The 17,402-nt window shown below is 44.2% G+C and overlaps 1 protein-coding gene across 1 annotated transcript in view; it reads right to left on the bottom strand.

The window, feature by feature from the left end:
* Positions 1 to 257: 257 nt before the first annotated feature.
* LOC124721215 overlaps positions 258 to 17,402 on the bottom strand; it is a 132,670-nt gene continuing 115,525 nt past the window's right edge. Inside the window, exon 5 of the mRNA XM_047246066.1 lies at positions 258 to 384. Within this exon, the coding sequence (XP_047102022.1) occupies positions 357 to 384 (28 nt within the window). The 3' untranslated portion in view covers positions 258 to 356. The remainder of the gene's footprint in view (positions 385 to 17,402) is intronic.

Genomic DNA, 17,402 nt, shown 5'->3' on the forward strand with positions numbered 1-17,402 from the left:
TAATTTCTATGCATTGAATGTTAGCGACCACTTAACGTACAGCGAAATTCTGATACACTTTTCCATTACAGAAACATTTGTTATAGTCATATCTAGTGTGAAGTAAATAGCACTACAGATGTCATTGAATCATACCGTTCTTCTTTTATAGCACTAGTAACAGCTATGTTCCAGATAGTACTGTATATCGCTGGAAATTCTGTTACATAAGAAGGTTGGTTGAAGGGTGGCATAGTACAATAATGCAAGTTTTGATTCTTTAATTTATTTGTGCATTTGTGAATTATTTCAGATTACATTGTACATAGATAGTGAGTAAATATGGTGCAAATACGTTTCTTGGTCCAGTGACTGTCCTAGTTTAGACCACCAGATGGCTTCTTGCTGAAAAAGAAAGATGTGTTTTAGGATTAACAGGGTACTTGAGTTTAAAGCGAGTGGCACATTTCACAGCAATATTTTAAATATCTACGAGCTGGTATTGGAATAAAAGAACAAAAGATTACAGTCGCAGTTATTTCTATTACTCTTAAGTAATGGAAAGTTACGCCGTATAATTCACTATTTTTCTCCCAATTAAGGTGGAGCTCTTAACAGGGATTAGCATTTTACGCCAGATGTATTGTGCTGATTAGTAAGAAAAGGCATCATCAGTGACCTGATACAACATTTTACCCTTGAGCAGTGTTCTGTACTTTTTTATATTTTCCGTTATGTACATATGTGACTTTATGCTGCGAACTGTGTCGAACATTTCTTCTACGCTGGTAGTGTCACGGTGGTGTGGTGTAGACAGATCAAAAGGAGAAGGGACAAATATAATGAATTGCTGTACTCATGAACGTAAAGGTTGTTGCATGAGTAAACATAAAAATATCAACAATCCATCAAATGCCTGCCAAAACGTGACGCCACATTCTGTGAACGTACACTTGTCCACATCACATTTTGTTTTTAACAACAGATCGAAAAGGAACAGACTTGCTAGCAGTAATTCGAAAACAGAAACGATAATTTTCTTAAAAATTAACAGAGGAACCTAATTGCTTTAAATCTCCTAATTGCTACAGACGTAAGCAACACGAAGTTAAAGAAAACTGCAGAACATTAATCATAGTTGAAACGTATTACCATGTGAGCGAGCACGCTTTTGTGAAACAGGTCATAATGATGCCGCTCCTTTGTTCACTTGCATGCCAGACGAGAGTAAATAATGTCACTGTAAATGAGTAGTACCAAATTCATACCGTACTTACCGTACTGAAACGTGAAGGTATTTTTCTGTGTTCAGTGTCTATTCTGTACATCACAACGGAGCAAGAAATGTCGAAAATCAGAGCATAAGACGTCAACTAGAAAAGTGCTAAAATTTTGTTGTTTGTATGTTGGTACCTGTTGGGCACAATGTAAGCCAAATGTCACCTTGATCTGCGGATTAATTTTGATAACAGGACTTTGGGAAGCAGTAAGAGAGATAGAGAGAGAGTGTGTGTTCAAACGATTCAACAAGAAATTCCGTGTCATAAATTGTATGCTGGACCACCAGATAAAAATAATTCTGGAACATAACAGACCTTCCATCACAGTTCAGTTATTATCTGAAAGATTGGCTTATAGCCCCTAAGTAATATCCATTAGAAGTGCCCATGAAATCACACCCAAAACTGTTAATGTAAAACACCAGCCCAAAAAGGAGCCTTAGCAATGGGAAAACTGTGTAATCTGAAGCACTAATTTTTGGAATTTTCACAATACTTGGCAACGTATGATTTCTAGATCTTCCTATACATATCTAACTTTGTGGGTAGAAATTGTTTTGAGTTCAGTGAAGTTACAACTACTGTAGATAGGTATTTTTTAAGACATTTCAGAAACGCGCTTCAGAGATTCAGTCTACTCACTGAAAAATTTAAGGAGGAAATTCATCAACTTAAAATTGGACGCTTTCGAAAAATAAGCACAGTTTCATCGAACCAACACAGTCATTCACAGCCAGGGTGAGAAACCACCTCCACAGCCTCTTAATAATATAATGCTATGTTGACATAGTTCAAAATCTAGTAATTGTTTGCTGATGAGGAGGACTACATTCTAAAAAGCCATGTATCGTGGAGCAGATATCTAACATGGTTTAAGAACCCGAAAAGCTTAAATAAATGGAACGCTAGATCAGTAATCAACTACGAACTTCGACAGTTCTCAGGATGTAATGCACCGTAATATTTCAGTAGCTGAACATTGCTCCATACTACACTCCTGGAAATGGAAAAAAGAACACATTGACACCGGTGTGTCAGACCCACCATACTTGCTCCGGACACTGCGAGAGGGCTGTACAAGCAATGATCACACGCACGGCACAGCGGACACACCAGGAACCGCGGTGTTGGCCGTCGAATGGCGCTAGCTGCGCAGCATTTGTGCACCGCCGCCGTCAGTGTCAGCCAGTTTGCCGTGGCATACGGAGCTCCATCGCAGTCTTTAACACTGGTAGCATGCCGCGACAGCGTGGACGTGAACCGTATGTGCAGTTGACGGACTTTGAGCGAGGGCGTATAGTGGGCATGCGGGAGGCCGGGTGGACGTACCGCCGAATTGCTCAACACGTGGGGCGTGAGGTCTCCACAGTACATCGATGTTGTCGCCAGTGGTCGGCGGAAGGTGCACGTGCCCGTCGACCTGGGACCGGACCGCAGCGACGCACGGATGCACGCCAAGACCGTAGGATCCTACGCAGTGCCGTAGGGGACCGCACCGCCACTTCCCAGCAAATTAGGGACACTGTTGCTCCTGGGGTATCGGCGAGGACCATTCGCAACCGTCTCCATGAAGCTGGGCTACGGTCCCGCACACCGTTAGGCCGTCTTCCGCTCACGCCCCAACATCGTGCAGCCCGCCTCCAGTGGTGTCGCGACAGGCGTGAATGGAGGGACGAATGGAGACGTGTCGTCTTCAGCGATGAGAGTCGCTTCTGCCTTGGTGCCAATGATGGTGGTATGCGTGTTTGGCGCCGTGCAGGTGAGCGCCACAATCAGGACTGCATACGACCGAAGGCACACAGGGCCAACACCCGGCATCATGGTGTGGGGAGCGATCTCCTACACTGGCCATACACCACTGGTGATCGTCGAGGGGACACTGAATAGTGCACGGTACATCCAAACCGTCATCGAACCCATCGTTCTACCATTCCTAGACCGGCAAGGGAACTTGCTGTTCCAACAGGACAATGCACGTCCGCATGTATCCCGTGCCACCCAACGTGCTCTAGAAGGTGTACGTCAACTACCCTGGCCAGCAAGATCTCCGGATCTGTCCCCCATTGAGCATGTTTGGGACTGGATGAAGCGTCGTCTCACGCGGTCTGCACGTCCAGCACGAACGCTGGTCCAGCTGAGGCGCCAGGTGGAAATGGCATGGCAAGCCGTTCCACAGGACTACATCCAGCATCTCTACGATCGTCTCCATGGGAGAATAGCAGCCTGCATTGCTGCGAAAGGTGGATATACACTGTACTAGTGCCGACATTGTGCATGCTCTGTTGCCTGTGTCTATGTGCCTGTGGTTCTGTCAGTGTGATCATGTGATGTATCTGACCCCAGGAATGTGTCAATAAAGTTTCCCCTTCCTGGGACAATGAATTCACGGTGTTCTTATTTCAATTTCCAGGAGTGTATTTGCGGGTGTGTAGCGTTTCTGTCATGATTTGGATTAAATTTTTCAGTATTTAAATTACTTGATAATGCGTAACGTCACTTAATTTTGTGCTAAGATGAACGTATTCTAAGATGTTATGCATAATTAGCAGAAATGCAGGGGAGAGCTTCACTTAGCCCAAAGAAGAAATGGGTCACTGGTGGGGACATTAGAAGGACAACGTAAACTTTCGAATTGTTTATCAACATTCCATAAATTGTTGAGCAAAAATAGATAGGATAGTAGTAATACAACAAAAACAATAAATTGTATGAGCATGAAGCAGCTAAAGAAAATGAGCAGTGCATAAAAGAAACAATCATAACGCTTTTTAGAGGATTGTGGTGGTGGTGGAACTAACGCTGCAGAAATATTTCTTTTCGGTCACTGGCGGTTGTTGAACGAGACCAGGGAAGGAGCGTGGCATCTGCGGTGGTGGGGGGTGGGGGGAGAGAACAACACAGCGGTAAAGTCTCGAGGAGAATCATGGCTGCCGTTCATACAAGAACGTAGTTGAAGTCTACCGACACCATCTGTAAAGTCACCCTAGTTCGTCAAAGATACTAATTTTAGAAGGGGCGTTTTAACTGTGTAGTGATGGTTAATTGTTCCGGTAATGTTGAAAGGCGCCAGTCAATCCACCATCCGTGTGATTTTGTAGTTTTATGAAGTTCTGCACAGTGCCGTTTCTCTGCTTGTGTTTTCTCATGTTTGTAGCATGCGAGGAGAGAAGATGACTCCGGGAACAGAACTGATTGAGTTCTGTTATCATTTTTATTACGTGTGATATTCAGCACTCTATGCGCCTCTGTTAAATGTACATGGATGATCCTAAAGATAGACGACTGCTAGTTTGTATGAATGTGGGGGTAATTGCAAACGTATACACATTGGTGAATTCAGGTGGACGTTTTTAGTTCTGCTTTGTAACAGGGCCTGCGAATGGTCGTCTAATTTAATTTTACGAAGGTGGCTCGGAAGGCCTGACTGGGAGGGGGGGGAGGGGGGGAGCGTTTATCTGCCCGGACATTCTACACAGAGAACGCGAAAGAACTTGCCCCCTTCTAACAGCCGTGTACCGCAAGTCTCTAGAGGAACGGAAGGTTCCAAATGATTGGAAAAGAGCACAGGTAGTCCCAGTCTTCAAGAAGGGTCGTCGAGCAGATGCGCAAAACTATAGACCTATATTTTTGACGTCGATCTGTTGTAGAATTTTAGAACATGTTTTTTGCTCGCGTATCATGTCATTTCTGGAAACCCAGAATCTACTCTGTAGGAATCAACATGGATTCCGGAAACAGCGATCGTGTGAGACCCAACTCGCTCTATTTGTTCATGAGACCCATAAAATATTAGATACAGGCTCCCAGGTAGATGCCATTTTCCTTGACTTCCGGAAGGCGTTCGATACAGTTCCGCACTGTCGCCTGATAAACAAAATAAGAGCCTACGGAATATCAGACCAGCTGTGTGACTGGATTGAAGAGTTTTTAGCAAACAGAACACAGCATGTTGATCTCAATGGAGACACGTCTACAGACGTTAAAGTAGCCTCTGGCGTACCACAGGGGAGTGTTATGGGACCATTGCTTTTCACAATCTATATAAATGACCCAGCTTTTCGCGGATGATGCTGTAGTATACAGAGAAGTTGCAGCATTAGAAAATTGTAGTGAAATGCAGGAAGATCTGCAGCGGATAGGCATTTGGTGCAGGGAGTGGCAACTGACCCTTAACATAGACAAATGTAACGTATTGCGAATACATAGAAAGAAGGATCCTTTATTGTATGATTATATGATAGCGGAACAAACACTGGTAGCAGTTACTTCTGTAAAATATCTGGGAGTATGCGTGCAGAACGATTTGAAGTGGAATGATCATATAAAATTAATTGTTGGTAATGCGGGTGCCAGGTTGAGATTCATTGGGAAAGTCCTTAGAAAATGTAGTCCATAAACAAAGGAGGTGGCTTACAAAACACTCGTTCGACCTATACTTGAGTATTGTTCATCAATGTGGGATCCGTACCAGGTCGGGTTGACAGAGGAGATAGAGAAGATCCAAAGAAGAGCGGCGCGTTTCGTCACAGGATTATTTGGTAAGCGTGATAGCGTTACGGAGATGTTTAGCAAACTCAAGTGGCAGACTCTGCAAGAGAGGCCGTCTGCATCGCAGTGTAGCTTGCTGTCCAGGTTTCGAGAGGGTGTGTTTCTGGATGAGGTATCGAATATATTGCTCCCCCTACTTATACCTCCCGAGGAGATCACGAATGTAAAATTAGAGAGATTCGAGCATGCACGGAAGCTTTCCGGCAGTCGTTCTTCCCGCGAACCATACGCGACTGGAACAGGAAAGGGAGATAATGACAGTGGCACGCAAAGTGCCCTCCGCCACACACCGTTGGGTGGCTTGCGGAGTATAAATGTAGATGTAGAAGTAGATGTAGACATTCTTAATCGTATGACCACGCGATTTGTCTCCTCAGATGCATGCGCAAGGCAAGAGCTTGCTCAAATTTTACATGTTGAGCCTATGGAAAATTTTGAGCGAAGGAACCAGGCATTGCTTCTCCCACCTTCTGTTTGGAGTAGACACCTGTTACTGCTGAAAAATCCGTTGTGTCGAGAGGTCAGTTCAGCCCCTCCCAGTTTCTTTCTGTCTCTGTACACGAAGGTTAAGCAGACTGGATTTTGTGCACAGTAGTATCCGCTGTGCTGGTGTCTGATGAGTATCTCGTGCCACTTATATGTACACTTAGAAGGTGATTTTGGATGGGAGTTCAGTTTTTTCGTTTTAGGAATTTTCTACAATTTTTAAAGCCTTGTCTCAGAAGTACATGGTGTTTGAAAAAGAACTCCCTAGTTTTAATTTAATGGGCAAATTAATGAAAAATTACATCAATGAGTACATATCATGAAAGAGAATTCTTTCAAGTTTTGTTTAATGTTAGTAGACTGCAACGTGGGATCCATGTGTAGTCCTGCACACGTCGAGACGATATTCCATTTCTCGCTACGTGTTCACCAACATTTCAGGTGTAACTGTCTATTTGGGGAAAGACGTACTCTGTCAACATTTCACAGTAAACATCCCCGTCTGTTACTTTTTCTACAAAAATGAAAGGACCAATCACACAATCATCCATCATAGTGCACCAGACATTGATTTTGGGAGAGTCATATTGAATAACTTCATGTGGATGCTCTGCCCCCCCCCCCCCCCCCCCAATTCTGCAGTTATTAAGATTAACAGCTCCACTGACATGAAATGAGCCTGATCATAAAAGAGAATCTCTTTTAAAAAAAATTGACATCAACATGAATTCTGTGTGGAAAATCAACAGCAAACTCATACCTTTTGATTTTATCAGTGGGTTTTATTTCATGTAACAATTCAATTTGTAGGTGTGCAACGTGTAAGTCTTTTACTCGCAACATCATACACAGTACCTTTAGGCACTCCTAATTGTACGAGGGTTGTTTTTTAAGTAAGGGCCGTTTTTGTTTTTAAAAAAACTTTTATTTTCTGATTCTACACACTTTTACCTATTTTTCTACATAGTTGCCTTGTTTATTTAAGCACTTGTCATACCGTACAACTAAGTTTTTAATTCCTTCTTCAAAGAATTCGGCCGCTTGCTCTGACAGCCAAGAGTTCACGGCCGCTTTCACTTCATCGTCGTCAATGAAGTGCTGCCCACCAAGATGGTGTTTCAGGTACCGGAAAAGGTGAAAATCGCTAGGGGCAAGGTCGGGGCTGTATGGTGCATGGTCCAAAACTTCCCAGCCAAAAGAATCAATCAAATCCCGAGTCTTTTGAGAGGTGTGATGCCTAGCGTTATCGTGCAGGAGCAAAACTCCTTTTGTCAGCATGCCGCGCCTTTTGTTTTGAATTGCTCTGCGGAGCTTCTTTAGAGTTGTACAGTAGGCATCTGAGTTGATTGTCATTCCTCGTGGCATAAAGTCCACTAGCAAAACACCGCGCCGGTCCCAGAACACAGTTGTCATAATCTTGCGCTTAGACAGCGTCTGTTTGGCTTTGACCTTGACGGGTGAGGTTGTGTGTCGCCATTCCATCGATTGTCGCTTGCTTTCGGGAGTGATATGGGATACCCATGTTTCATCTCCAGTGACAATTTGACTCAACATGTCATCCCCTTCTTCCTCGTAAAGAATCAAAAAGTCCAATGAAGTGGCAAATCTCTTCCCTTTTGGTCCTCTGTGAAGAGTCTGGGTACCCACCGAGAACACAGTTTCTTAAAGTTTAGGTTTTCAGATACAATTTTGTACAAAACCGATCTTGAAACTTGTGGAAATTCCAAAGAAAGAGTGGAAATTGTGAATCTTCTGTCCTCATGAATCTTTGTTTCGACTGCAGCCACCAAATCATCAGTGATCACAGATGGCCGGCCTGAGCGTTCTTCGTCATGGACGTTTTGACGGCCATTTTTAAACTCTCTAACCCATTGACGCACTTTACCTTCACTCACTGCATTCAAGCCATAAACATCTGTTAACTGACGATGAATTTCTGCACCTGAGAGGCTTCCCGCAGTCAAAAAACGTATCCCTGACCGTATCTCACACGCGGCGGGCGATTCAATAATCGTAAACATTATAAAGTAGCACAGCGATGCGTACACGTCAGCTACAGAGCTGCAACTTGCATCAGTGTGAACGGGAAGGATGCCGGCAAGTGGCGCGGTGACTTGTTGCGGCGTCCGCGCGAACTACGGGACTATACGCGCGATCGGCCCTTACTTAAAAAACAACCCTCGTAGATTACGTCTGGTAAAGACTTCTTCGGGCACCGAACACACGAAATACGGATTTCTTCAACAATATCTTCACAAGTTCTCAGTCTACCTGGTGATTTTGAAATTAAAACACTACCAGTTTCCTTGAAAGCCTTTAGCCAATAACGGATAGTATTTGCTGTAGTGGTTCACCACCATGCTGACGTCTAAAATTACATTGCACTGTTATAACCGACTCAGTTTTCACAACCCAGACAACACACTTCGCTTTCTGTTGCGGAGTACACATTGTTGCTGAGTTGCTCTGCACTGCACTGTACTCACGCCTGGACTGAACTGAGGGAACAGAGGAAAACAACAGCAGTGCTGCCGTCTCAAGGTCAAGCAGACCTGCCAACTACAGGGAAGCCACCAAACTTGGAGAGTTGATGAATCAAACACTACAAACTAGAATAGTGTATGTCAATTTGTACAGATTCTAGGATACATTAAAATTAGGGAGCTCTTTTTCAAACACACTGTGTTATGGGGTTCTCATGAGTGATAATTTTTCTGTCGCTTGACTAGATTCAGATGGGGGCGGCTTTGTTCTTTATCCATTCATGATTCACCTCATGCGTCATGATCCCGATGGAGTATTGTGGTATTCGCTGGAAGTCACATGCTAGTTTTGATTACTCAACCTTTACTGAAAAATGGTGAATCTTTGTGTGTGAGCACATGCGCGTCCACGTTGGGTTCTTTTGAGTAATGATGATTAATACAGAGGGGTCCAAAAAAATGTATCCACTGTTTAAAAGTCGATAACTGGCAAACTAATTGACGGAGTTGTCTCATCTTTGGTAGTGTAATAGTTTGTAGTTCCGGCAATCGCCACACAAGCGTTACATTGCGTTGTTTTGTTTTGTCAGATGACAGTCGCCACATAGTCAGTGTTTTGTTCTTAGTTGCACCTAGTTACTCGAGTAAACATGGCTGGTGCAAGGCTTACATTCGATGAAAGGAAGTCAGTTTTGAAGTGGTATTTTAAATACGAAAACATTAATGAGGTTCAACGGCAATGGCGAAATGAGTATCAACAGAGCCACCGACACGTTTAACTATTCGTCGCTTTCGAGACAAATTTGAAGCCGAAGGCTGTGTTAAAGATGTACACAAACAACGATCTGGACGACCTGTAACAGTAACAAGTCCAGTTAACTCCCGACGTGTGTTACAACAATTCACTCGCTCACCACAGCAGTCTGTGAGACAGTATACCTGTGAAACTGGAGTGAGTCGCTCAAGTGTTCGGCGAATTTTGAAGACAGCAAAGTGGAAGTGCTACATCCCACGACTGCTACACGCAATGAACGAGGACGACCCAGATCGTAGAATGGGGTACTGCGAGTAGTTTACTAACATGTTGCGCAACGATGAAGAGTTTGCAGAGACGATTGTGTGGTCTGATGAGGCACAGTTCAAACTCAATGGTACAGTAAATCGCCACAGTTTCATCCACTGGGCCGCCGAAAATCCGAACGACCATGTAGACAAAGCCGTGAATTTGCCAGGAGTAAATGTGTGGTGTGGGTTGTCTTACCGGGGCTTGATTAGGCCATTCTTCTTTGACGGCACAGTTACCGGTGAGGTGTACCTTCAGAAGCTTCAGACATCCATTTCACCTGCCATCTGAGACTTGTATGGAGACGGAAGAGTTTACTTTCAACAATATGGTGCCCCAGCCCACTATAAAATCGTGTTAGGGCATATCTCGACGAAAATCTACCAGGAAGATGGATAGGCAGTAAAGGTGCTGTGGAGTACCCACCACGTTCCCCAGACCTAACTCCTCTGGACTTTTACCTGTGGGGAACTTTAAAGGACGTCGTTATCGACAAAAGCCACGCACATTGGATGAACTTCGAGAATCCATCGTACATTTATGTGCAAATATCCAACTGAACACGTTGCAGTCAGTAGTTAGTGCTGCAGTTCGGCGGCATCGGTTGTGTGTGGATGTTAATGGTGACCATTTCGAACACCTACAGTGATATCTTTAAGTTGGAGTTTAAGCTACACTTTCACCAAAAATGAGACAACTCCGTCAATTAGTTTGCAACTTATGGACTTTTAAATAGTGGATATACTTTTTTGGCCCCCCTGTGTGACAAACGGCTTCCCCTTACAGAAATATAGTGTTAGGATTTTTTAATGTTAACTGTTATCTGAAGTTGAAGAGTCTACTCCAGTTTTTAAATAAATGTCAATTTGGAATCAACCAAGTTCGTTAAACTTATCCCCAATGCGCAAATGTTATATACCTCCTGTGGTGATTAACCTCATTTATCCTGTATTAGGAAGCATTTATTGAAGCTCATTACCTGATCGGCTGATGTGAAGTCCTGTAGTTAAATTTCCGTCACGCCATTTTTTTGTAATAGAATACAGGGCGAATTATTAGGTTGGTTCATAAGCTCGTAGCGTGTTTCCTTAAGTTTAATGAAAGCAACAGGTACACATAACAAAGACATTAGTCATCGGTAGTACCGGGTGATCAAAAAGTCAGTATAAATTTGAAAACGGAATAAATCACGGAATAATATAGATAGAGAGGTACAAATTGACACACACGCTCGGAATGACATGGGGTTTTATTAGAACCAAAAAAAAAATACAAAAGTAGACAAAATGTTCGCCAGATGGCGCTTCATCTGATGAGAATAGCAATAATTAGCATAACAAAGTAAAACAAAGCAAAGATGATGTTCTTTACAGGAAATGCTCAATATGTCCACCATCATTCCTCAACAATAGCTGTAGTCGGGGAATAATGTTGTGAACAGCACTGTAAAGCATGTCCGGAGTTATGGTGAGGCATTGGCGTCGGATGTTGTCTTTCAGCATCCCTAGAGATGTCGGTCGATCACGATACACTTGCGACTTCAAGTAACGCCAAAGCCAATAATCGCACGGACTGAGTTCTTGAGGTCTGGGGACCTGGGAGGCCAAGCATGACGAAAGTGGAGGCTGAGCACACGATCATCACCAAACGACGCGCATCTGTCGGACATTTTGTGAACTTTTTTTTGGTTCTAATAAAACCCCATGTTACTCCAAGCATGTGTGTCAATTTTTACCTCTCTATCTACATTATTCCGTGGTTTATTAAGTTTTCATATTTATACTGACTTTTTGATCACCCGGTATATTCTCCTTCACTATTTACAAGTCTGCGAACGCTGGGGTAACTTTTCGATTCGGCGAATGTAGAAATCACGTGGTTTTGAGGCGAAGAACTCGTCGAGCCATTTTCGGAGCTCATTTTCATCCGGAAAGAAAGTTCCATGAAGGTTGTTCGATAGCGAGCGGAAAATGTGAAGATGAGAGAGCGCATGATCAGGTGGCTCAGGTGGGTGTGGAATGACATCCCAACTTAACTCCAGTAGAGTGTTTTTGTCAGTCTAGAAGAATGCGGGCGGGAGGTTATCGTGGAGTAGCATCACTTCACGGTCTTCCTGGTCATTCTTTATGGATTGCGTCTGCAAGACGTTTCAGTTGTTGACAATAAATGTCAGCAGTGATGGTTATACCTCGGGGAAGCAATTCATACTACACCAGATGCATAACCTTATCGTTCGTGGATGCGAGCAGACCCTTGTACGTGGATTTGCTCCTTTGTTTAGGCTCAACCATTCCTTTCTTGTCCTTATGTTAGCATAAAGACACCATTTTTCGTCGCCAGTAACGATACAGGTGTCGGAGTTATTCACGAGCCAACTGATGACTAGCAAGCAGAGATGCACATACAGGGAGTTACAAAAAGGTAGGCCAAACTTTCAGGAAACATTCCTCACACACAAAGAAAGAAAATATGTTACGTGGACATGTGTCTGGAAACGCTTACTTTCCATGTTAGAGCTCATTTTATTACTTCTCTTCAAATCACATTAATCATGGAATGGAAACACACAGCAACAGAACGTACCAGCGTGACTTCAAACACTATGTTACAGGAAATGTTCAAAATGTCCTCCGTTAGCGAGGATACACGCATCCACCCTCCGTCGCATGGAATCCCTGATGCTCTGATGCAGCCCTGGAGAATGGTATATTGTATCACAGACGTCCATAATACGAGCACGAAGAGTCTCTACATTTGGTACCGGGGTTGCGTAGACAAGAGCTTTCAAATGCCCCCATAAAAGAAAGTCAAGAGGGTTGAGGTCAGGAGAGCGTGGAGGCCATGGAATTGGTCCGCCTCTACCAATCCATCGGTCACCGAATCTGTTGTTGAGAAGCGTACGAACACTTCGACTGAAATGTGCAGGAGCTCCATCGTGCATGAACCACATGTTGTGTCGTACTTGTAAAGGCACATGTTCTAGCAGCACAGGTAGAGTATCCCGTATGAAATCATGATAACGTGCTCCATTGAGCGTAGGTGGAAGAACGTGGGGCCCAATCAAGACATAACGAACAATGCCTGCCCAAACGTTCACAGAAAATCTGTGTTGATGACGTGATTGCACAATTGCGTGCGGATTCTTGTCAGCCCACACATGTTGATTGTGAAAATTTACAATTTGATCACGTTGGAATGAAGCCTCATCCGTAAAGAGAACATTTGCACTGAAATGAGAATTGACACATTGTTGGATGAACTATTCGCAGAAGTGTACCCGTGGAGGCCAATCAGCTGCTGATAGTGCCTGCACACGCTGTACATGGTACGGAAACAACTGGTTCTCCCGTAGCACTCTCCATACAGTGACGTGGTCAACGTTCCCTTGTACAGCAGCAACTTCTCTGACGCTGACATTAGGGTTATCGTCAACTGCACGAAGAATTGCCTCGTCCATTGCAGGTGTCCTCGTCGTTCTAGGTCTTCACCAGTCGCGAGTCGTAGGCTGGAATGTTCCGTGCTCTCTAAGACGCCGTTCAATTACTTCGAACGTCTTCCTGTCGGGACACCTTCGTTCTGGAAATCTGTGTCGATACAAACGTACCGCGCCACGGCTATTGCCCCGTGCTAATCCATACATCAAATGGGCATCTGCCAACTCCGCATTTGTAAACGTTGCACTGACTGCAAAACCACGTTCGTGATAAACACTAACCTGTTGATGCTACGTACTGATGTGCTTGGTGCTAGTACTGTAGAGCAATGGGTCGCATGTCAACACAAGCACCGAAGTCAACATTACCTTCCTTCAATTGGGCCAACTGGCGGTGAATCGAGGAAGTACAGTACATACTGACGAAATTAAATGAGCTCTAACATGGAAATTAAGCGTTTCCGGACACATGTCCACATAACATCTTTTCTTTATTTGTGTGTGAGGAATGTTTCCTGAAAGTTTTGCCGTACCTTTTTGTAACACCCTGTATATCCACCCGCTGGTTTTTGTGATTTTGGCTTAGAGCTTGCAGTACCCACAAATTCGATTTCTGAATCTTTCCCATTGAATGAAAATGTCGCACGATGGTAGAATGATCACAGTTCATCACCCTTGCCAGTTCTCGTGTACGCTGACATGGATCATTGTGGATTAATGCGTTTAAACGTCCTTCACCAAACCCCAAAGGTCTTTCTGAACGTGGAGAGTCACTAATGTCAAAACGATCCTCGTTAAAACGAGAAAATCGTTTTCTTGCTGTTCTCTGTCTAATGGCAGTATCCCCATACATGGGGCAAATGGTTCTGGTTGTCTCTGCTGCTGCCACTCCTCTATTGAACTCAAGCAGAAGGATATGTCGGAAATGTTCCGATTTCTCCACATGACACTCCATTTTCTAGCGTCCACAGCTCCAGTCACTATCTCCAAATGACGATATGTAAACTCAAATAGGAACAGTGAACTACAAATAAAAATGACAATCGATAAATAAACCCATAGCAACCAGAATACCAACATGCGGAACAAAAACGCTACGAACTTACGCACTAACCTAATGAATTAATGGTAATGTGACTTCAGACGGCTTGGCATTCAGTGGGAGTTAACAAATGGCAAGCACTGTCTTGTTCAATACGAATTTCTTAGATACAAAATATCCATGTTATGTGGCAATAGTTCGTCCCACCGAAGCGCCTATTACCGATATTTAGACACTGTCAATACACAGTGAGCTACTTTACTGTTAGCGTATTTTCTTGAATGCAGTTGGCTCTGAGCACTATGGGACTTAACATCTGAGGTCATCAGTCCCCTAGAACTTAGAACTACTTAAACCTAACTAACCTAAGGACAGCACACAACACCCAGTCATCACGAGGCAGAGAAAATCCCTGACCCCGCCGGGAATCGAACCCGGGAACCCGGGGGTGGGAAGCGAGAACGCTACCGCACGATCACGAGCTGCGGACTTGATTGTAGTTGACTTCGCGCATAGAAATACAAGCGAGTCTTAATTTACGTCTTTATTCCCTACTGCAAATGCTGAAAGCACTGTGTCCACTCTTTTCCGAACTCTTTTTTCAGAAGGAATTAACTGGTGCCGAGCAGTTAGGAAGTTAGCAGGTAGCATACCTGCTGGAGTCGACTCGCCTAACACAGCACTGAAATGACATCGTGAAGTTGATGAACTGTTAACACCATCACAGTACTACCTTTCTTGATTATATAACTCTGCCATACTAACTGTTAGTTCACTGCTGGTACACACATTAGTAAATATTTTCTTTTTCTTTCAGTAACTTTAATTTGGACTAAACTTCTTCTAAGCAGTTGAGAATTGATTTTCGTAGTTAATGGTGGATGTGTTCTTAGTGGTCGATTGAGCTGATGTAGACTGGTAACATGTGTATCAAATATTTCCATTATGAAGATACCACGTTTTACGTCATTGTCAGCTGCAAGCAGTGAATTATAGTCCCCTTTTTTAACGTCTAACAGACCTGGTAGGGAATACTGCAAAATGACACTAACTGTCGGTATTGTATATCCTGTCGCAGAGCAAACGATCAGTAGCACCTCGTCTCATTGACACACCCACTTCCTAACTCTAAATATGCGTTCTGTTTACTTTAATATTGATTGGTGCAAATCGCATGCTAATCCCACCTGTGGACCGGTAGACATTTGAATTTTAATTGACTGAATACATCAGAATTCTCTGGAGTGTGTGACACACACACCCGACCATTGTAGCGCTGAGAGCCGCCGAGCACCTGGTAAAAATGCGTCTCCTGTGGTGGGGCAGAAGCAAAGCTTAACATGGTTCTGTGGTTGCGGCGGAAGTGATACTAACAGAAACTGTCTGGATGATGTTGATTCCGCAGCTGTTGTTCAATTTATAAATTGCCATTCCAGTTGCTTTTTTAAAATTTTATGAATTTCACACAACCGATTTCGGCGTGTACATCGGGGCTCCGTTCGAAGCGGGTGTCATCGTTGAAGAGAATTCTACTCCAGTCAATGAGGTTGCTGATCGAAGACTTGTCTGGAGACGCCCCGGACAGTGGTGGGATACCAGTACGACTGTCGCTTGCCATATGACCAGAAAACCACGAGCGATGATCTGGGATGCCATTTATTTTCATAGCAGGATCCCTTTTGTTGTCATCTGCGGCAGCCCTACAGCACAGCGGTAAGTCGGCGATATTCTACACTACTGACCATTAAAACTGCTACACCAAGAAGAAATGCAGATGATAAGCGGGTATTCATTGGACAAATATATTATACTAGAACTGACATGTGATTACATTGTCGTGCAATTTGGGTGCATAGAGCCTGAGAAATCAGTACCCAGAACAACCACCTCTAGCCGTAATAACGGCATTGATACGCCTGGGCATTGAGTCAAACAGAGCTTGGATGGCGTGTACAGGTACAGCTGCCCATGCAGCTTCGTCACGATACCACAGTTCATCAAGAGTAGTGACTGGCGTGTTGTGACGAGCCAGTTGCTCGGCCACCATTGAACAGACATTTTCAATTGGTGAGAGATCTGGAGAATGTGCTGGGCAGTGCAGCAGTTGAACATTTTCTGTATCCAGAAAGGCCCGTACAGGACCTGCAACATGCGGTCGTGCATTATCCTGCTGAAATGTAGGGTTTCACAGGGATCGAATGAGGGGTAGAGCATCTGAAATGTAACTCCATTGTTCAAAGTGTCGTCAATGCGAACAAGAGGTGGCCGAAACAGAACCTTGATTCATCCGAAAAAATGACGCTTTGCCATTCGTGCACCCAGGTTCGTCGTTGAGTACACCATCGCAGGCGCTCTTGTCTGTGATGCAGCGTCAAGGGTAACCGCAGCCATGGTCTCCGAGCTAATAGCCCATGCTGCTGCAAACGTCGTCGAACTGTTCGTGCAGATGGTTGTTGTCTTGCAAACGTCCCCATCTGTTGACTCAGGGATCGAGACGTGGCTGCTCGATCCGTTACAGCCGTGCGGATAAGATGCCTGTCATCTCGACTGCTAGTGATACGAGGCCGTTGGGATCCAGCACGGCGTTCCGTATTACCCTCCTGAACCCACCTATTCCATATTGTGCTACCAGTCATTGGATCTCTACCAACGCGAGCAGCAATGTCACGAAACGATAAACCGCAATCGCGATAAGCTACAATCCGACCTTTATCAAAGTCGGAAACGTGATGGTACGCATTTCTCCTCCTTACACGAGGCATCACAACAACGTTTCACCAGGCAACGCCGGTCAACTGCTGTTTGTGTATGAGAAATCGGTTGGAAACGTTCCTCATGTCAGCACGCTGTAGGTGTCGCCAACGGCGCCAATTTTGTGTGAATGTTCTGAAAAGCTAATCATTTGCATATCACAGCATCTTCTTCTTGTCGGTTAAATTTCGCGTCTGTAGCACGTCATCTTCGTGGTGTAGCAATTTTAATGGCCAGTAGTGTACGTCCTGTTTTCTTGTCAGTCATGGCAAACTATCCTCGGCTTATATTTTGAGCAAGATAGTGCCCGCCCATACACGACGAGAGTTTCTACTGC

This window comes from Schistocerca piceifrons, chromosome X (assembly GCF_021461385.2).
Source record: "Schistocerca piceifrons isolate TAMUIC-IGC-003096 chromosome X, iqSchPice1.1, whole genome shotgun sequence".
Classification (NCBI taxonomy): domain Eukaryota; kingdom Metazoa; phylum Arthropoda; class Insecta; order Orthoptera; family Acrididae; genus Schistocerca; species Schistocerca piceifrons.